Raw genomic sequence first — 20,030 nt, forward strand, 5'->3', positions numbered from 1 at the left:
CATGCTCCCTGTCCTGGAAGACAGAGCATGTGCCATAGGTTAGGTCCCAAAAGACCCTTTTTCCACAGTTTGGATATTCCCCAGTTAAGTTGAAACTTCTGCCACCACTGGTGATCTCAAGGGACGAGCCAGGGACTGGTGGGAGAGGGATGAGAGGGAGGAAGCTTAGAGACTTGCTGCTCCCTGTCTGAGGAGCAGAGCAGCCCTCTGGGAGCTGGGTGCTCTCAGCACCTGCCTGCCAGCAGCACCCTGGGGACACAGAGGAAGCTTGCATGTCCCCCAGGAGAACAGGGGATCCAGTGGTCAGGTGCCCCCACTTCTCTTCCAGCTCTGTGCAGAGATGCAGGCTGTGCCCTGGCTTCTCCAGGTGGCTCCTCCACCACCTCATGGGTCTCCATGCTCTGCTTTCCTCCAGATCCACTGTCCCTGGCTAACGTGAGTGTGCAGCCTGGCCAGAAACCCCAGGAGCTGCACGTGAGCTGGGTGGAGTCCGGAGGTGGCAGAGATCACTTGGTCCAGCTGTCGGTGGCTGAGTCCCTGTCCATCATCAGGAATGTGTCTGTCCCCCGTGGAGTCACCCAGCTCGACCTGGCAGGGCTGGTGCCAGGGTCCCGCTACCGCGTGGAGATCATTTCCCAGGCGGGGCCTCATCGCATCTCCTCCCAGACTGCCATCGGCTACACCGGTAGAACACAGCTCCCCTGCTCCCACCAGCCTTAGACACTGTGTGGATGGCCACAGTGCTCCAGCTCCCAGCTTCACTCCCACGCTAGAGCACCAGGTTTGTCCCCAGTGACGCTGTTTCTCTCCCGCAGTCCCGCTGCCTCCTCGTTCCCTGGCTGCCAGCCCCGTCAGCACTGCCCCGGCTCTGGCTGTGCACTGGGACACTCCTCCTGGGCACAGGGATGGATACCTGCTCAGCGTGCTCCAGGAGGGCTCTTCTGCACCGCCAAGGAGCCTGGAAGCAGGGAAGGACAGCACCAACATCACTGTGCCACAGCTGGAACCAGGAACCTGCTACCTCGTTAGGATCTGGGCAGTGGCTGGAGCCCACCGCTCTGTCCCTGAGAATGTCACCGCCTGCACAGGTCAGCAGCTGTGACAGCCACGGGGAATGGCAGCAGTGTTGGCACCTGGGGAGAGGAAATGAGAGGAGGGAAGGAAGAGGGCACCCTGGCCTGGTTCCTGGTGAGGCTGGCCTGTGGTCACATCCTGCCTCTCCCAGCCTCCTTGTTCGAAGATGGCTGCATGTTCAGAAGTGGATCTTTGCCTCTCTCACTGGTGTGTCTTGTTTTTCCTCAGTTCCTGCTGCACCGACAAACCTGAGCCTTACCAACCCAGGCAGCTCCTCAGAGCTTTACACATCCTGGAACAAGCCCCCCGGCAGGAGGGACCACTACCACGTTACTCTGTACAGCCTCAGCACCCAGAGCAAGATCCAGGTGCAGACCTTGAGTCCAGATGCCCTGAACATCACCTGGAGTCACCTGGAAGCAGGCAGCAAGTTTGCTGTGCAGGTCACTGCTGTGAAAGGCTTGTTAGAAGCTTCTTCCATCAACGTCACCCAATGGACATGTGAGTCTGACTGGTTGGGTTGGCACAGTGCCCCACTGTGAGCCTCCAGCTGAGCCTCCCAGAGCAGCCACCTCCACCTTCCTCGTGCCCACAGCTTCTGTGTGATGGTCCCACACCTTTCTGCTCACTGCCTTCACTCCATCCTTGACACAGAGCCAATCCCCCCATGCACCCTAGAGGCTCTGGTTATCTCCCCTGCCACATCCAGCTGCAGACCCCAGTTACACTCACTCATGTGCCCTGCCTGGTCCTTCTCTCCAGAGGATCAGCCTGCCCACTGCCTGGAGGAGCCCTGGGCACAGCAGCCTGCTCTCAGCACTGAGCAGGAGAGCTCACTGTCTCCCTGTTGATTTCCAGATCCCTTGGCCCCTGTGAACCTCACTGTGGGCAGCCCCTCAGCCTCAGCGCTGGTGGTGTCCTGGGCAGTGCTGGGCCGAGGGGCAGAAGGCTTCGTGGTGGACATCAGTGACGCAGTGTCCGGCACTCCCGTCGGGCTCACGCTGCTGGGTGGGGATGCCAGGAGCCACATCCTGAGGAGCCTGAGCCCTGGGACTCGCTACAGCGTGGCAGTGAGAGCCACAGCTGGGCCCTTCCATGCCAGCACCCCCAGCCTCACCCACTGCACACGTGAGTGTCATGCTCTCCTTCAGGCAGGTGTTCTTCAGCAGATTCCCCTTCCCAGTTCAGTCAGAGACCATGCTGGTCCAGCTGTCCACCCATGCAAGTGCCCAGTGCTTATTCCCTGCTGGAAGCAGCATGAGGAGTCTGTGCCTGATGCTGTGCCACCGTCCCTGGCAGCCATCCACAGCAATCCACAGTCTCAGACAGCAGCCAGGGAGGAAGCAGCTGCCACAGAACCACAGCCAGCCTGTGGGACCCTGCTGCTGGCCCAGCTCCTGCAGCACAGGCTTGGCACAGAGGTGGAGCAGCTCCTTGTGCTGAGCCCTGGCAGTGACTGGTGTTTCCTCCCCAGGCCCGCTGCCCCCGGCCGCCCTGCGCTGGCTGAGCACGGGACACCCCGACAGGCTGAGCGTGGCCTGGGGGGCCACGGCTGGAGGCAGAGATGGATACACACTGACCCTGCACCACGCACAGCTGGGCACTGTGGCAGCTACAGCCTCGCTTGGGAGAGACACCCACAACTTCACCTTCACGGGACTGGCCCCAGGACACGAGTACTCCCTGGAAGCCACTGCCACAGCCGGACAGTACCAGGCAGCAGCACCCAAAATCAGTGGCTGGACACGTGAGTGTACCTGAAGCAGTGTCCTCTGCAGAGGGGTGGGAAATGTCACACCACTGAGCTGTCCTGAGGAGAGCTGGGAGGTTCATGGGGCACCTGGTGGTTTTGGAGATGTGCACAGGTGTTAGTGTTAGCAGTCAGTGCTGGGGCACACTGCGTGGCAGTGGCGTGTTCAGCTGTAGGCTTGCACAGGGACATGCTGATCAGGGCTGCCCAGATGTGCCTGTGCTGGGCCATGCCCTGCCTGTGCTCACCCATCTCCTGTGGCCAGGAGCACAGAAGTGTACAGGCACCTGTACCTGTGCACAGGAGGCTCACTGAGTCTCTTCCCAAGGGTAGAAACCACCTTGCCATAAAGGTTCACAAAATTTACCAGTGTAGCACCGAAGCCACTGCACAGTCCTCCCAGGAGAAGAGGTCTTTGCTCTGGAGATGGGCTAATCCAGCACTTCTCCCCATGCAGAAAGGTGCTGGGGCTGCTCAGAGAGCAGAGGGTGCACAGCAGCTGGGTGTGGGAGCACACCTGTGCCCAAGGTTCCCACCAGGCTGTGGGAACGAGCATGACCTGGATGAGGAGGGCTTGGCATGTGAGGGACCAGTAAGGGTGAGCACCATTAAAGGTGAGGTGAGATGGGAGTAGGAAAAAGTGAGAATGAGGAGGTGTTTTCCAGAGGGGATCCTCCCTCAGGGAGAGCCTGTCCTGCTGCACCCATCATGTGTCTGTCTCCTGCTCGGTGTCCCTAACATGAGCTGTGGTGGCTCCCCAGGCCCGCTGCCCCCGGCCAGCGTGCGCTTGCTGAGCACGGGACACCCCGACAGGCTGAGCGTGGCCTGGGGGGCCACGGCTGGAGGCAGAGATGGATACACACTGACCCTGCACCACGCACAGCTGGGCACTGTGGCAGCCACAGCCTCGCTTGGGAGAGACACCCACAACTTCACCTTCACGGGACTGGCCCCAGGAAGCAAATACGTGCTGGAGGTGGCATCTGTGGCTGGGTCCTTCAGGGCACCCGCGGGGAACGTCAGCAACTGGACGTGTGAGTACCATTTCTGAGGGGATGTGTGCCTTGCTGGGCAGTCACAAAAGCTCAGAACATGGCCCTGCTGACCTTCAGAGCAGCCCCCAAGCCCTGCCATGGCACTGAGCAAGGCTCTGCCTACTCCCATCAGCAGCTCCACCAGCCTGGGTGAGGGTGGCCAGAGCTTCAGGGGAGAGCACGGAGGAGGGAGCAGCAAGCAGGGTGTTCACCTTCCCCTGTCCTCTAGCTGGCTGCGCGTTCCCTCCTCACCCCTCCCCAGATGTCTCACCCCATCTGGGATGGGGCTGTCCCTGCTCAGACAAGCACAGAGGAGTTTGCAGAAGCTTTGAGCTGCCTCTGGGCTGGTGGCTGGAGCCACACAGTCGAGGCTGAGTGCGCTGTCTGGTGTGGTGCATCCCTCCTGATGGCACTGCTGAGGGACCCAGGCAGTGTCCTCAGGCCCTTTGCTGACACATCTCCTGTCCTGTCTTGGCAGACCCCTTGGCACCCCGTAACGTGTACATGACGAACCAGGGGTACCCCAACAGGCTGAGTGCGTCCTGGCGAGCCGAGCCCCAAGGACAAGACGGCTTCAGGCTGCTCCTGTATCACTCGGGGTCAGGCATTGTGGCAGCCAATGTCTCTGTTGGGAAAGGCACCAGCAAATTCACCTTTTCTGGCCTGGCTCCAGGACACAAATACCTGCTGGAAGTGGTGTCTGTGGCAGGGCCCTATGCAGCCTCTGCAGGGAACATCAGTGACTGGACAAGTGAGTGTCAGAACTGGACATTCTGCATCTTGCACGGGCCCAGCCTTCCTGTCTGGGTGGGCTCAGCACCTGTGGTGGGAAGGGGCAGAGGCTCAGCCAGGACTGCTGCCTGGAGCTGTGGGCTCACAGGATGGTTTGGGTTGGAAGGGACCTTTTAAGGGCCATCTGCTAGTGGGAGGGACATCTTCAATTAGATCAGGTTTCTCAAAGCCCTCTCTAACCCGACCCCAAATACTCCCAGGGATGGGATGGGGTGGGATGTACCAGTGTAGCAATGGGATCATGGGCTGGGCAGGAGAGGAGAGTCAGGCAGGGGAGTCCTGCTGCCTGTGGGAGGGCCTGGCAGCCACGAGTGCTGTTTCATTCAGGAGGCAGCCTCTGGCCCGTGGCCCCAGTGGCTGAAGTCTGGCTCCTGCAGGCAGGCGTGACTGAACAAGAGCACACGGGATGCCACAGCAGTGGTGCTGCCCACAGCCTGGGGCACCATGAGGCCTCACAGCCTGGGGGGACACCCCACCATTCCTTTTTTCCAGGCACTCAGAGAATTGCTGGCGTGGGGTATAAAGGGAGGATGGGCTTTTTTTTTTTTCCATTTTATGGAATGTGGAAATGCAGATAAGCACAATAAGCCTTTTCATGTGCTTGTCCCCACTTTGCTTGGGGAATCCAGCAGTCCCTGCTCCCACGCTCAGCCATCCCTGGTAGGGTGCAGGGAGTCATGTGCAGAGCCCTTCGGGCAGGCCTCTAATGAAGCCTGCTAATTAGCAGGAAGAAGAATCCATCTCCTCACACTCCTTACTCTGTATGTCCTTCAGCTGCCATTTAAAGGTCATTTCTGGCAAACAGCAGCTGCAGGAATGTTATCACTGAGCATGTGGAGTCTCCTCGTGTCACCCATCCCCTGCCTGTGTCTCTGTAGATGAGAACAGAGCACATGCATAGCAGTAACTCTTCCTGGTGTGGTTTTTGCTGTAGCCCCCTCAGTTCCCCAGAACCTCTCGGCGGTGGCTGAAGGGAACAACACGATGCTGATCTCCTGGGGCAGTGTCTCTGGACAGCAGGACGACTGCCAGCTGTGGCTGCGGGACCCCCGGAACAGCTCGCTGCCCTGGCGGCACTCCCTGGGCAGAGGACAGGTCCAGCACCTCCTCCAGGGGCTGATCCCAGGCAGGAACTACTCTGTGTCCCTGAGCTGCGTGGCTGGGCCGTACTGGAGCAGCACCAAGCCCTTGGCAGTGCCCATGGGTGGGTACTGGGGCTCGCTGCCGTGGGGAGCGAGCGGGGCAGGCTGGAAGGGGGAGAAGCACCTGGGTGGCCTCAGGTCTGGATTGACCCTTGAGTGTCAACAGAGGCATGGGAAGTCTTGTGGTGGGAGACAGGGAAGGCCAGCAAGGTGACCCTCTGGTAGCCATTGGTTCCCTAAGCTAGCCCCACGGCACAGATCTGCTGTCTCCTGGCTGCTGTGGAGCGGGGCAGACTGCAGATCTCCACTGGCTGATGTCTCCTGTAAGATGTGAGCTCAGGCCTGCCTGTTCCCACTGTCCTGTGGCCCGTGGCATGGCAGGTTCCCAGGGTGTGAGTGTCTGGCTCTGCTCATCTCGCTGGCCTGGGGAGCAGGGGCTGACAGGGGCAGGCTCTGATTCCTCTGATCCAGAGTCCAGAGCCTGCCCTACCTCCTTTGCAGAGCCAAATCCAGTGAAGGATGTGCAGTGCCTAGCAGAGTCAAGGAGCCTTTACTTGAACTGGACAAGCTCTCCTGGAGATGTGGAGGCTTACGAGGTGGTGACAGAGAGACTTTCTGAAGGACCCCCCACCTCCAGGCACACCATGAGCATCCCTTCCAGCGAGGCCAGTCTGGAGGGGCTGCAGCCAAACTCCTCCTACCGAATCATTGTGAGCACCGTGGGCATGAACACGCTGAGGAGCCAGGCTGTGACTCTGCTCTGCAGCACAGCAGTGGAGCGTGAGTCCCCTCCTGTCCCACAGAGCCAGAGCCACAGAGCCAAACAGCCGCTGTCACTGCTTAGAGCCGGCACTCTCTGAGCCCCACGTGCTTGTGGTGCCCTGCTTGGGGCTCTGAGGGTGCTGCTGGGCCCCTCAGGCTGAGCAGAGGGGGCTGGGGCAGGACACACTAAGAGGATTGCTGGTTCCCCTTGCAGCCCTGCCGCCGCCCCTGCGCGCAGACGCGTTCCCAGTGGAGGCCAGCTCCACGGTCATCATTTCACCCGAGCTGTTCAGCGAGGAGAACGGCCAGATCCAGTACTACGGCGTCATTGCTACCACCAACGAGTCACGTAAGTGTCCCTGCACGTCCCTGGAGGGCAGCAGCACCCCTGGACATCACTCTGGGACTGTGGGCAGCAGCACCCCTGGACATCACTCTGGGACTGTCACTGTCACCTTGCACATCCCCCTGCAGTGCTGAGGCCCACGCAGGAGATCGTGTCCAGCACATGGTACGACCACTATTACGGGACAGAGGACTCCTACCTGGCAGTGCTCCTACCCAACCCCTTCCATCAGAGGAGCTCCCCCGAGACCTGGCGGGTGCCGGTGGGGACAGAGGAGTGCGGCCAGTCCAGGGCGATGTGCAACGGGAAGCTGAAAGCCAACGAGCAGTACAGGTGAGAGGTGTCAGCATCCCTCCTGAGGGGAAGGGCTGGAGGAGGAAAAGGACTGCATGTGTCCCTGCAAGAATGCCAGCAGCTCCCTGGATGGCACCTCACACCCCCAAATCCTCAGCAGGGGACCCTAAGGGTCCATCAAGCAGCATTTGAGGGAGGCAGGGGTTGGCATGCAGGGAATGTTAGCGTAGTGGGCAGGGAGAAGGAAAGCTGAGGCTGCCAAGGGCTGTGTGTGTAGTCTCAGGAGCTGAGCAGATGCCCAGCCCCAGGAGAGGAACTAAAACAGAATCTGTTATTTGTAGGACCTTCATGACTCAGAACCATGTGGAGACGGTGCAAAAATGAAACTGATTTGGAAACAGTTTGAGTGGTGCCTGCATGGGGGGGGTCCAGAGTTTGGGGGTAGCAAACACTCAGTCCAAGTTCCAAGAGGTCCAAGTTCCCCTAGAGACACACACATGGATCCCAATAGTCAGAATTTCAGAGTCTTATTTGACACTAAATAGAATCCAGGAACATGGGGGTACATAGTTTCTTTTAAAACTGCTGATGGAAAAACAGGTTTTCCACTGCTAACAAGGAATGGTATCTTTAGTCAGTCCTGTTAATTTAGCAGCTCACAGTTTCATCAAATGGGGACCATATCCACAGGCATTTCTCTGATCCCCCAGAGTCTGGAACATTATCCCATTTCACTTTAAAGAAACTTGCAGCAAGGATTGCTGATGGAGCCATTGAGCACATTAGGAAAAGAGAATGAAAGTCTGTGGGAGAGTGTGTTCATGAGAGACCTTTCCTTTCCACTGGGAATAAAGGGAGAATTAAATCTGCCCATAAGTTTTGTGGTGAGTGGGTGTTGGGCCTTTCCCTTTCCCTTTCCCTTCCCTTTCCCCACCCCTGTTCCTGTGTGCAGACATGGAAAACTTTAACTGACTCCTGTGGAGTTGTTTTATATTCACATCTGCACCAAGCAGGGGCTCTTGAGCTGCTGGTTAGGGCAGCACTGGCCCAGATTGGTGATGACACCCAGGGGATGGGAAATGGCTGTTTTTCCCAGGGAAAAAAAAAAAATGGGGAGTTTCCAGAGAGCCATTGCCTTGGAAATTGCAGCCAGAGTGGGGTCATGAGGAGCAGAGAGCAGTTCTGCTGTGCAGGAGGATGGGTGACAGTGCACTCCTATCCCATGTCCCTCTCGTGTCCATCCCAGGCCCCTGGGCTGGTGTGGCCATCTCACAAGGGTTCCTCACCCATCAAATCTGTCTGTTCTGATTGCTAACACCTCACCCTCAGGTGTGGCAGGGCAGGACCTGCCAGTTGACCCCTGAGCCTCAGTGCTGGGGGATGGAGAGGGAACAGCAGGGCAGAGGCCTCAGACCAAGGTCTGTCAGCAACCTCAAGGGGACAGCAGCAACCAGAACAGCCTCCACACCCTGGCACCGATGGGCAAACACAGGCTCTGTACCTGCCCCACCCACCTGGAGCTCCACCAGGACCTCCTGAGGGGAAGCAGCTTATTCAGGGACATCAGGTCCTGTCATTAATCCACCTGCCATGATTCAATAACGTGTCCTGGACTGTCCAGTTATTCAGGACTAGAAGGTCCTTCTACACCACAGCTTTCTTACTTCTACACCACAGCTTTCTTTCAGTTTGGCTGCCCTAAACAACCTAAATGTTCTCAGTACAGACAGCACTTGACCTAAATATCCTAAATATCTGACCTAAATATCTTAAATATCCAGCCTAAATAGCCTCAGTACATGGAACACTCAACCTAAATACCCGACCTAAATATCTGCAGTGAACTGTGCTGCCGAGGTGATGATTGTTAGGGTGGTGAAAAGCTGACAGCTCGTTCCCACTCAGAATTTCTGTTCTTGTTTCCTGTCTTTCAGTGAGTTATTTATCCACAAGCCCTCATCTTTGATGCCATGGCCTCTGCAGGCTCTGAGCCCTGGCACGTGTGGGGCGCTGCCAGAGGGGACCCACACACACTCAACAAACTCTTGGCTGCTAAAATCCAGTGCTACCTATAAAAGCTTTGTCTTGCACTTAGGGCACGAGAAAGGGCCCTTCCAAGTGCCCTGCTCAGAAGGAAGTCAGCTCTGCAGAGAGCTGTGGGCACTGGTGCTGGCAGGAGGGGGATGAGGATGCACCAGCCACTTGTGTGTGTGTGCAGGGAAGGCTCTGGGGCAGGGCTGAGCCCTTCCAGCTGAAATGCCTCTGTGTCAAACAGGGCTCAGCTCTTTCCTGCCAGCCCTGTTAACCAGCATGAACATGAAGTTTTTTGTGTCCTACAGAAGACCAGACCCTACCTTTCTCTGTAGACAATCCTTTGGGGGAGAGCTGCTTTCCATTTGTGCTTTCTGAACAATTCCTCGTGCTTTCCCAAGTAGAACAAACTTATCCAAGAGGCAGAAAAGGGAGGAAAGACTATTTCCACACATCCCCTTAAATCCATAACATTTTTTAACAAGAATTTTCCAGGCAGTGGTCCTTTTCCCCTGGGTCCTGGCTGCTGGGTGCTGTGCTCAGCTCAGGCTGTCCCTGACACAGGACTCTGCTTTGCCTTTAGGTTCAGCATTGCTGCCTTCACCAAATATGACCCAGTGGCCCCTGCTGTGACATTCACCATGTTCTCAGGTAAGCTGGAAAACAGAATCTTCCACACCTGGCTGGCTAGGTTACAGCTAATGAACAGCCAGAGGGAGCTCATAGGCTATATGAGCCCTATATAATATATATATATATATATATATATATATATAAATATATATTTTATATATATAAAAATATATAATTATATATATATATAACATATATAATATAGTTATATGTAATACAATTGTATAAAATATAATTGTATAGAATATAACTGTATATATTATATAATATATAATATTATATAATTATATACAATATAATGAGCTCTATATAATAAATAGAATAAATGCAGCCATATATCATAGAATTATAAAATGGTTTAGGTTGGAAGGGACCTTAAAGCTCATATAGTTCCACTCCCTGTCATGGCAGGGACACCTTCCACTAGCCCTTGCTCCAGCCCTGTCCAGCTTGGTCTTGGACACTTCCAGGGCTGGACCAGCCACAGCTTCTCTGGGCAACCTGTGCCAGGGACTCCCCACCCTCATTATAAAATACTTTTTTACTGACTCTTTATACTCTCTCTTTTTAATTCCAGCTGCTGGATCCAGTGCAGACACAGCTCCACTCTCAATGCCAATAATTGCTGGAATCATTGTGGGATTTCTTCTGACACTTGCAGCTATTTTTGCTTTGGTTTACTGGAAACAGCTCAAAGCAAAGAGGTGAGCATGAGCCATATCTTGCCTATTGAGTGCAGGCTGAGATACCCAACCTTCAGCTGGGTATCCAACTCCCAACCTCCAAGCCTGGAGGAGAGCAGGGAGAGGGTGCAAGAACAGATTTAGACAAACCAGCACGTGGGCTAGTGGAATTGTGCCTGGCAAGCTCAGAAGCCAAAGGCAGAGGGGAGAGAGGAGCTGCCCATGTGCAGTGAGGTCACAAAACCTCAGGTGTGCAACCTCAGGTGTGTGACAGGTGTGCAAGGCAGTGTGCACAATACCTCATGGCATCAGTCTCTGCACTGCAGGCAAAAGTAACAGCCCCTGTGCTTTGATTCTAGGACCAAGAAGAGCAGCCCACCCCAGGAAATGGTGACCTACAGCTTGAGGTGGGTGCTGGAGTCTGCCCTCTGTGTGGCCCCACAGCAGCTCCCACTGTCCTTTACTCACTTCTTTTTTCATGCTTTGACTCAGGAAAAATCCAACCCTCTCCTCACCCCAGTTATTTTATAAATCAGTCTTTCCCAAGTTCAGTATTTATTGCCCAGCTCCATTCCAAGTCTGGCATTGTCTACACCTCCTGTGCGAGTTTCTGCAGCAGGAGAATATTCTCATCACCCTGAAATCCCTCCCAATATTTAAAGTGGGCAATTAAACTCCCAATACTTCCTGGGCAGTGAGGTGGGCCATAAACCACCCCTGTGTGCACCCAGGTCTCACCTCTGTGCTCTCAGTGGCTCCTGGCCAGGCCAGGCCTCCCAGGAACTGAGGCAGGTTTTCCTCTGGACTTCATTTCCTGCAGGAACGTCCACCGGCCAGTTCCCCTGCAGAACTTCAAGCAGTACTATGAGATGAAGACAGCAAGTGCTAACCACGCTTTTTTCCAGGAGTTTGAGGTGAGGTGAGACCCCTCCCAGGGCTGACACTGGGTTTCTCTGCTCGGTGGCTCATGCTGCTGGGTGTCCAATGTGGAGTGCTTCTCTCCAGGGATGGTCACCCATCTCTAGCAATCCACTCACCCTGTGACCAGCCTTGGAGGCCAAAGATTGGATGGAACAAGTGATCAGCAGTTCCTTTGCCCAAAACCTGGTTTGTTCAAGTTGTGGTCAAAACACATGGCGTGAGGTGAACTAGCACAGAGCAGAGTGCCCCAGCCCTGACTGGAGGTGAAGGTGAGAGGGGTGGTGATGAGAACCACCCTGGCAGGGTTAGGAAAGAGCCTGCAGCCAGAGGGAAGGTCGAGGAGCACTCAGACCTCCAGGGTCAGGCTGGGAGCTTCACCTCAGGCTGCCTTCCCTGGCTCCCACTGCCAGCCTCTGGGCTGTTCTGCTGCAGCATCTTCAAATTCTCATCAGCAATTTCAAACCCTCCTCAGATCACCCTTGTCTGGCTTCTTGAGTGGGGACAGGGGCAGAAGCAGATGTGGCACAAGATATTTCTGTTTGCTTAGCAGAAAATCCTCTGAGTTTTGTGGTAGATTTCCAAGCCTTTTCCCCCCAGTTCTTGTTCTTGGGAATGAACAGTGCTGTTGGAAAAGCCACCGTGGCTCAGAGTGCACGGGCCATGTGAGGGAGGAGTGGAGCAGTTCTCTGTGTGAGGGTAATCCTCTTTACCCTCCAGACAGAGCCATGAGCAGGGGGCTGAGCTGACCAGGAGTTCTCCAGAGGAACGTTTGTGCTTTTCCCCTGTCCTACAGGAGCTGAAGGAAGTTGGGAAGGAGCAGTCGAAGGTGGAGGCTGAGCTCCCAGCAAATGTCTCCAAGAACAGATATCCCCACGTGTTGCCCTGTGAGTGCTGTCTCCTCCCTTCTCCCCCAGCAGCCAGGGTGGGAGCTCACAGGGCAGTGTTTAAGGACAGGCTCCTCGCTGCCAGGGTGAGTGCCTGGCTCCTTTCCTGGGAGCAGGAGGACTCTTGAAATGGGCCTCAGTTTCCATTTTCCTGCTGGAGACTCGAGGCTTGATGGTTGAGCCAGGGCTGAGCCAGCAGCCTCCCCAGCTCCTCCAGCGGGCTGCTGGGTGAGCCCAACTCAGGATGGGTCCTAACAGGGGACCAAAGGGGGTCCATGAGCTTCACTGATGTGCCTCATGAGCCCAGCTCTGTTTCCCAGTCCCCTGGTAGCCCAGCTGGCAGGCAGTGCTCACCTCTCAGGGGAGAAGGTGCCTGGCAGAGCACAGAGCCTCCCTGCTGGAGCTGCTGAGGCTTCTCCCACTGGGTTACCCAGCTGGCCATGTCCTGCTGAGCCTTGGGGCTCAGCTGTGTGTGGTCTCTTCCAGATGATCACTCTCGGGTCAAACTGAGCCAGCTGGGGGAGGATCCACACTCAGACTACATCAATGCCAACTTCATGCCTGTGAGTGCCCACTTGCCTTCCCCACTGAGATCTGGCCACAGGGCACCATCACAGAAACTGCCTGGGTCAGGGCAGAGTGTCCCCTTCTGTGAGGGCTGGTGGGCACGGGGTGCTGGTGAGGCACAGCTGGCACAGGCCAGGAGAAGCTGGGGGGAAGGTGGAGATGTGTGGTTGTCCTTTAGCAGGCACTGATGGAGCCTGAGGTGGCAAATGCAGAGGTGTGAGTGTGGGAAGACTGGCAAGTCTCTCTGCTTTCTTCTCGTGGACTGTCTGTCCTCTTCCATCCCCTCCCAGCTTACTGCCCTGTCTCTCTGCCTGCTCTTTTTCCTTCTGGCCTGTGCAGCTGCATTTGAACAACCCTGGAGCTGTGCCCTCATCCCCCAGCTGGGGGATGTTCCCAGGTAACAGGGGGGGCACAGGCACACATGTGCCCTTGTGTGGCTCTGGGGGACATGTGTGTGCCCAAGGGCAGAGGAATACCTGAGACCCTGCATGCTCACCCTGCCCTCAGCACTGAAGGGGAAGCTCAGGGCCGACCCAGATCTGTCCTTCCCCAGTTAGGCTGAAGGAGGAACTGATTGGAGGGAAATGGTGTGGGTCACTTTATTCCAAGTATGTAGAGAGTGTATGCTGGGCAGCTCATGTTTCCTGTGAAATCAGCTGCTTCTGAGATCAGCTGCCTGGGAACTGTGCCCATGTGGGCTAAGGGCAACAGGAATTTCTCCTTCTACCACAAAAACAGACCAGGCACTGACAGGACCCACCTGCCTTGGCAAGCTGCTAACTCACCTTGCTCTTGTCTGCCTCTTGCTCAGGGCTACACATCCCAGCAAGAGTTCATTGCCACCCAGGGGCCCCTAAAGAAAACCATTGAGGACTTCTGGAGGCTGGTGTGGGAGCAGAATGTCTGCAATATCATCATGCTGACAGTGTGCATGGAGAATGGGCGGGTAGGTCGCTGCCAGCCCCAGCCCAGCCCAGTCCTGGTGGTGTGAGCTGAGTCCAGGGCTGGGTCTGTGTCCTCCACAAAACCCTGCTCTGATGTGGCTCCAGGATGAGCACACAGCTTCCCTGACAGACAGTTTGGGGGAAGAGAGGCTGATCTGTGCAGCTCAGCCTTAGCTTGGGGCAGGAGCTTAGCCAGGACCACCCCCATCACCCTCAGATATTTCCACAGAATCTGAAATTGCCACGTCCTCTGGGTGAGCCACCTCACATGGACTGTTCTTCCAGTCTCCAGGGATGATGAGACCCACACAGATCCATTTTTCTGGAAGAGGCTGAGCTCCAAATGAAGGGGCTGTGAGAGAGAGCTGTGCAAAGCTCCCAGTGGGAAGGGGAAACACCCCTGCCTGCTCCCCAAGACCTGTCCTGGCTCCCCTCACAGCTGCTCCTCTCTAGATGCTCCCTGGGAGCCAGAAGATCACCTGGTCCCTCCCTGGCCTCACTGAGACCCTGTTGTGCTCTAGGTGCTGTGTGATCATTACTGGCCATCAGAATCTGCCCCGGTCACCTATGGGCAGGTGCGTGTCCACCTGCTGACACAGAGCAGCTCCGAGGAGTGGACCATACGGGAGTTCAAGCTGTGGCACGTGAGTTCACACACCAGGGGATGTGAGGACCTGTCCAGGGCTTGGGGTAGGCACTGGCATTTCTCCTCAGTGCTGGTGGCACCTTTCCCTGCCATTTGTGGGGCTCAGAGAAGATCCCAGCCCTGAGGAGAAGTGTCCCCCTTCAGACGGGTGACATGGGGGTGTGCAGCATGTGTCATGCTGCTCTCCACCCTTGCCCTCTCATTTCCATGTCCCTGGGCCAGCCAGGGTACATTCCCTGGCAGTCAGGAGCAGATGTCCTCCCTGCCACCTGCAGTGTCCTGTGGGGCAGGGTGGAGGAGCAGACACCACCAGGCAGTGCAGACCCGATGGTGGCTGATCCCTGCAGCTGAGCTGGGTGTCCTCAAGCCCCTGGGTGCTGGCAGGGCTGTGGGGCTGCCCCGGGGGGCTGCACACCCATCAGCAATGCCCCGTGCAGGAGGGTGCCAGGGCAGAGCGGTTCGTGTCCCACCTGCACTACACGGCGTGGCCCGACCACGGCATCCCCGAGTCCACCACCTCCATCATGACCTTCCGGGACCTGGTCCAGGAGCACATCCAGAGCACCAAGGATGCAGGGCCCACCCTCGTGCACTGCAGGTGATGATGGTGGGGGAGAGCAGGGGGGATGAGGGTCCTGCTCAAGCTGTGCACAAGAGCAGTGCCCAGGAGGCAGAGCTGCTGCGTGCTGCCCCGGGCTGTGGGGCAGGGGGAGATGCTCAGCACCGAGCCAGGGCAGCCTGAATGGCTCCTCAGCTCCCTGCTGGGGCCAGTGTCCGGGGAGCAGCCTTTGGGAGCCCAGGGGCTGTGCTCTCAGGCCTTGTTTAACCCTTGCTTGTTCTCAGTGCTGGCGTGGGCCGCACTGGCACCTTCATTGCCCTGGACCGGCTGCTGCAGCAGATGAGGCAGGAGAAGGTGGTGGACATCTTCGGTGCTGTTTACACCTTGCGGATGAACCGCTACCTGATGATTCAGACGCTGGTGAGATCTCTGCTCCCTCCTTCCCCTGGCCCCTCACTTCACCCCACTGAAGTTCACAGCTGGATGAGCTGGCCTGCCAGCCCCAGCACCACAGCTGGCCCTCAGCCTGTCCCTGTGTCATCCTGCTGCTGAAAGCAGCAGCTCAGCTGGAGTGGAAATTGCTGGGGGGGGGCTTCAGCTGCTTTGTGCCCTGCTAGACCCACAGCAGCAACATCCAGAGTCCCAGAGACCTCCCAGGAGGCTCAGAAACACCCTGGAGCACTGAGGAACAGGACCAGGCCCTTTGCAGGCAGTTCTTAACTCAGACCATGCTGTTGGTCTGTGATGTTCCACAGTCTGTCTCCCAGCTCCAGTCCTTGGGGCTGGCACAAGGTGTCAGAATTGCCCCTCAGGAGAGGGGCCATGCCCCTGTGACATGCTGTCTCTGCAGTGTGACACTCTGTGTTGCTGCCTGCCTTTGCCTTGCAGTCCCAGTACATTTTCCTGCACAGCTGCATCCTGGACAAGATCTTGGAGGAGCCTCTCCTGGATTTATCAGGGACAGAGAGGTAAGGCCTGCTGTGCTTTGCCACTCTGATCCACAGCCCCTCCCAGCCAGCCTTGGGTCCAGGACAGGGCAGGGAAGCCCAGGCAGCCCCAGCTGGTGCTGTGAGTGAGGCCAGCACAGGGTGGGTTGTTCCCTGCAGCACAGAGCCAGGTGCAGTCACACCAACACCAGGGATCTGCAGGGCTCTGCTGGGGAAGGCATTTCCCTCTGGCTTCCCAGCCCACAGGCACACCCTGCCGTGTGTACAAACTGGAGAGGCTCCTGGCAGCTGGGTGACCTTGGGATGTCCCTCCTAATGAAAGCCAAGAGGATGGAGCAGGGTCCAGCTGGGCATGGCTTTGACCACCTATCTCATTGTCTTGGGGCTACATCTGGAGGTCTTTGTGGTCAGATTGTCTCCTCTCTCATGCAGAACAAGGATGTCCTTGTCCTTGCTGCCTCTTGGGAATGAGCCCTGGGATGAGTCCCTCAAATTCAGGGGTTTCTTTCCCAGTGAATGGGAATGAGCCCTGAATGAGCCCTGGGCTGTGTCACCCCTGAGACCTGGCTCTGTCTAGGGGACACAGGTTGTCACAGGCCAGAGCTGGGCTCTGGCCCCCTGGCATTGAGGGGTGAAGGTCACAGGCCTGTCCCCCTGCTGCAGACACCCCCTGGGTGCTGCTGGATGAGCTCAGCCTCGCCCTCACACCCTGGCTCTCTCCCCAGGTCCTGCCCCATCCCGCTGAAGAGCTTTGCCCAGCACTATGCCCAGAAGGCAGCCAAGTCCCACATGGGCTTCCTGAGGGAGTACGAGGTGAGAGCTGTCCTGGGCAGGTGCAGGGAGTGCTGCCATGGCTGTGTGTGCTGAGGGCACCTGGGGACTGACTGAACCTGGAGGACACCCCATAAGTGCCTCCTGAGTGGGTCCCATTCCCCAATGTCCTGGGTGTCCTGGGTGTCCCCTCCCCACGGCACTGCATGCCCAGGCACACAGCTCCCTCATTCTGCTCAGGTTCTATCCCACCCACACCTTCCCAGGTGCCTGCAGCAGCTGCAGCCCTCTCCTGACAGCATGGCACAGCCCTGGCAGCCCTCTGCAGAGCTGCTCTGGGGGCACTGCTGCATCTGCTGAGTGCAGGGTTCCTCAGGAGGCCTCAGGTCCTCCTGTCCTGGGCCTTCCTGCTCACTGCCACTCTCTGCCACCCTGGCAGGCCCTCCTGGAAGTTGTCAAGGAAGAAGCCAGCTCTGCATCACCATCTTCAGGCAGCCAGCAGACACGGCCCTCCAGCATCCTGCCATGTGAGTTCTGGCACAGCTTGCATCCTCTTCCCTCCTGGTCCTGTTCCTCCTGCCAGGCCGGTCCACAGCGTAAGAAAGTATTTTGAGACTTCAGAGACTCCCCCAGGAGGTTACTGAGGTGTTTGGGATGGAGCACATGGTGTTTGGGACTGGCATAGGTAGGTTTACTCAGCCTGGAGAAGGCCAAGGGGAGATCCTACTGCTCTTTTCAGCAGTGGGAGGGCACGGGGCAGGCACAGTCTTCTCAGAGGTGTGCCATGGAGGGTCTGGAGACAAGGGGCATGGTTTGGGAGGGTAATCCAACTCAGTAGAAGGAATAGTGAATTTCCATGAAGATAGTCAAACACTGGAACAGAGGCCCAGAGAACCCACAGGCTGTCCATCCTTGGAGAGAGGCAGATCTGCATTGGCTCAGACACTGAGTGACCTGCACTACAGGAGCCTGGGATAGAGACCTGTCTTTTGGGAACCAACATCCACAGGCTGGAGATGAGCACTGCAGAAAGGAGTGCCTTTGCCAAGAAATGGTGAAGGAAGAATTGGATTTGTGTGGCAGTCAGCCTGCAAAACCTGTTTGAGCTCAAGACTGCCTTGAATCCCTCCAGCTCCCACTTACTTTGCAGATGATCGCTCCAGAGTGAAGTTTTCCCCGCTGGAGCAGGGCCCTTTCTCAGGACTGCTGCAGGTGTGGCGTGTCCAGGTGAGTCTCCCTGTGCCAGGCTCCTGTGCCAGGCTCCTGTGCCAGGCTCCTGTGCCAGGCTCCTGTGCCTGGCTCCTGCACTGCTCCACTGGTCCCTGTCACTGCGTGGAGAGGAGGGGACTGAGGACGCCCCTTGCCTGCCCAGTTTGGGCTGTTCTCACTTGTCTCCCTTGGTGCTTTCTCTTCTGTCCTTTCCTCCTGACCTGCTGAGCTCTCTTCTCTTGCTGACCATTCCTGCAGCCACCTGGGCCAGCAGAGCACCCTCTCCAGCAGGACAGTAACATTCTCCTTCCCCACCCAGGGCTGCAGCTCCAGCAGGGACTACCTGGCTGTCCATGGCCCTGACAAGCTGACCATGGAGGACTTCTGGAGTGTGGTGTGGGAGCAGGATGTTCACACAATCCTGACCCTCCTCCCGTGGCAGGAGAAGGGGGAGGTAAGGCACTGTGCCCACCTGTGCCATGGCAGAGCAGGAATCTGTTTGGTGCAGCTGGAACCTGCAGAGCTCTCCAAACTCTGCCTCCTGAGTCCTGGGTGCAGATCCAGCTTAGCTAAAGCTGGATCTTTCCTGTGTCCAGGTGCTCCCACAGCTTGTCATGGGAGGCAGGTTCTGGGCTCAGCTGGTGCCCTTCAAGCTGCATCTGAGTGGGACCAAGGGCAGCAGCTGCTGCTCTGCCCAGCCAAGGTGTAGACACTGCCTGAGCAGGTTCCAGCCCAGAGCTCTGAGCAGAGCTGCCAGGCAGCTCTGGGTTCCCAGATGAGCTGGCTGAATTTGCTGGTGTTCCTGGAACTCCCTCAGGTTTTAGGTGGGGGATGATCTGACACAGAGAGGTGCTGGGAGTGCTGGTCCAGCCCCACCACAGACCCCACAGACTGTGGTGACTGATAGGACAGACAATGGCCAGGACCTGACAATGACCAAAGCCAAATTTCTTGTTGCACACAGGTCCCAGGTGAGGTGTGCTGGCCCCTGGAAGGAGACTCGCTCTGCACAAAGACTCTGACCATCCAGTGTGACACAGAGAAGATTATCTCAGGATGGAGATGTACCCAGCTCAAACTGAAACACGTGTGTGTCCATGGGGCTGAGCTGGCTCCCACCTCCTGGGGTGGGGGCAGCTCTGTAGGGATCTGTAGGGCCTGAAGGATCTGTGGGACTTCTCCAGGCTGGAAAAGCAGAGTGCCAGCAGTCCACAAGTGCAGGAGTGTCTCTGGATTGCAACATCCAGAGCTGAGTGGACACAGGAGATACATGGGAGAGGCTCTGGGGGCTTCCCCCACCTCTTGCTGATAGGTCTGTGTGACCCCTTTGAAAAGGCCCAAAAGTTCTCAGTTCCCTCTCCAGGAGCAGGTCAGGGTGTGTGGGGAAGGAGAGCAGGTTCCCAGAGCCATCATAGCCACAGTGCCCCAGCAGAGATGCCTGGACAGCTTTACAGAAGCTGGCAGAAAGCTCAGGGAAGCCTCAGAGAGCCTGAGGATGGGAGAGCTGGGGCTCCTCTGCATCCAAACTCACCCAATTCCTCCCCAGAATCCCTGTCAGCTCTCTGTGTCTCACAGGAGAAGAAAGCAAAGGAGAGGCAGGTACAGAGGTTCCTGTACACGCTCTGGAGCAGCAAGAAGCAGCCTGATGTCCAGAGCCTGGTGGAGCTGCTGGTGGCTGTCAGACGGTGCACGCCCCACCGGAGGAGAGCAGGTCCTCTCCTGCTGCACTGCAGGTACCTGGGCTACTCCTGCATCCATGGGCAGCCCCCCAGGCTGGGAGCCCCCCAGGCTGGGAGCCCCCCACGCTGCACAGGGCCTCGGCACAGTACCAAAAAGCCTTCCCCTCCGAGCCCTGGGGGTATGTGGCTATCGGTCCATGGGAGCCAGTGGAGCCTGGGAGGTCACAGGGCTCTGCCAGGGGCTGGGAGAAGGGCAGACAGGGCTGGGCTGGGGGCAGCATGGGTGGAGCAAACATTCCCAGGCTGAGGGGCCCTGGGGAGCTGCAGGGATACCGGGAGCAGCCCTGATATCCTCACCTGCA

General features: G+C 57.2%; 1 protein-coding gene across 4 annotated transcripts in view; it reads left to right on the top strand.

Moving 5' to 3' along the window:
- Positions 1-20,030, top strand: part of LOC111939897 (receptor-type tyrosine-protein phosphatase V-like) — a 41,576-nt gene that overhangs the window by 18,067 nt on the left and 3,479 nt on the right. The window contains exons 11-38 of one of the 4 annotated variants that reach the window (XM_086861760.1): positions 416-685; positions 816-1,088; positions 1,303-1,575; positions 1,933-2,202; positions 2,549-2,821; positions 3,586-3,858; positions 4,337-4,609; positions 5,585-5,854; positions 6,294-6,572; positions 6,769-6,903; positions 7,029-7,233; positions 9,809-9,876; positions 10,436-10,562; positions 10,901-10,948; positions 11,362-11,455; positions 12,256-12,346; positions 12,833-12,909; positions 13,725-13,859; positions 14,379-14,501; positions 14,941-15,101; positions 15,347-15,482; positions 15,951-16,030; positions 16,735-16,822; positions 17,220-17,307; positions 17,931-18,007; positions 18,309-18,443; positions 18,954-19,076; positions 19,565-19,722. In XM_086861760.1, coding sequence (XP_086717886.1) covers positions 416-685; positions 816-1,088; positions 1,303-1,575; positions 1,933-2,202; positions 2,549-2,821; positions 3,586-3,858; positions 4,337-4,609; positions 5,585-5,854; positions 6,294-6,572; positions 6,769-6,903; positions 7,029-7,233; positions 9,809-9,876; positions 10,436-10,562; positions 10,901-10,948; positions 11,362-11,455; positions 12,256-12,346; positions 12,833-12,909; positions 13,725-13,859; positions 14,379-14,501; positions 14,941-15,101; positions 15,347-15,482; positions 15,951-16,030; positions 16,735-16,822; positions 17,220-17,307; positions 17,931-18,007; positions 18,309-18,443; positions 18,954-19,076; positions 19,565-19,722 — 4,603 coding nt within the window. Of the gene's footprint in view, positions 1-415; positions 686-815; positions 1,089-1,302; positions 1,576-1,932; positions 2,203-2,548; positions 2,822-3,585; positions 3,859-4,336; positions 4,610-5,584; positions 5,855-6,293; positions 6,573-6,768; positions 6,904-7,028; positions 7,234-9,808; positions 9,877-10,435; positions 10,563-10,900; positions 10,961-11,240; positions 11,261-11,307; positions 11,456-12,255; positions 12,347-12,832; positions 12,910-13,203; positions 13,311-13,724; positions 13,860-14,086; positions 14,231-14,378; positions 14,502-14,940; positions 15,102-15,346; positions 15,483-15,950; positions 16,031-16,734; positions 16,823-17,219; positions 17,308-17,930; positions 18,008-18,308; positions 18,444-18,953; positions 19,077-19,564; positions 19,723-20,030 lie in introns of those variants that run through there. The other 3 variants (XM_086861762.1, XR_015278996.1, XM_086861761.1) reach the window with 3 other exon arrangements.

Source organism: Cyanistes caeruleus, chromosome 24 (genome assembly GCF_971803275.1).
Source record: "Cyanistes caeruleus chromosome 24, bCyaCae1.hap1.1, whole genome shotgun sequence".
Lineage (NCBI taxonomy): Eukaryota > Metazoa > Chordata > Aves > Passeriformes > Paridae > Cyanistes > Cyanistes caeruleus.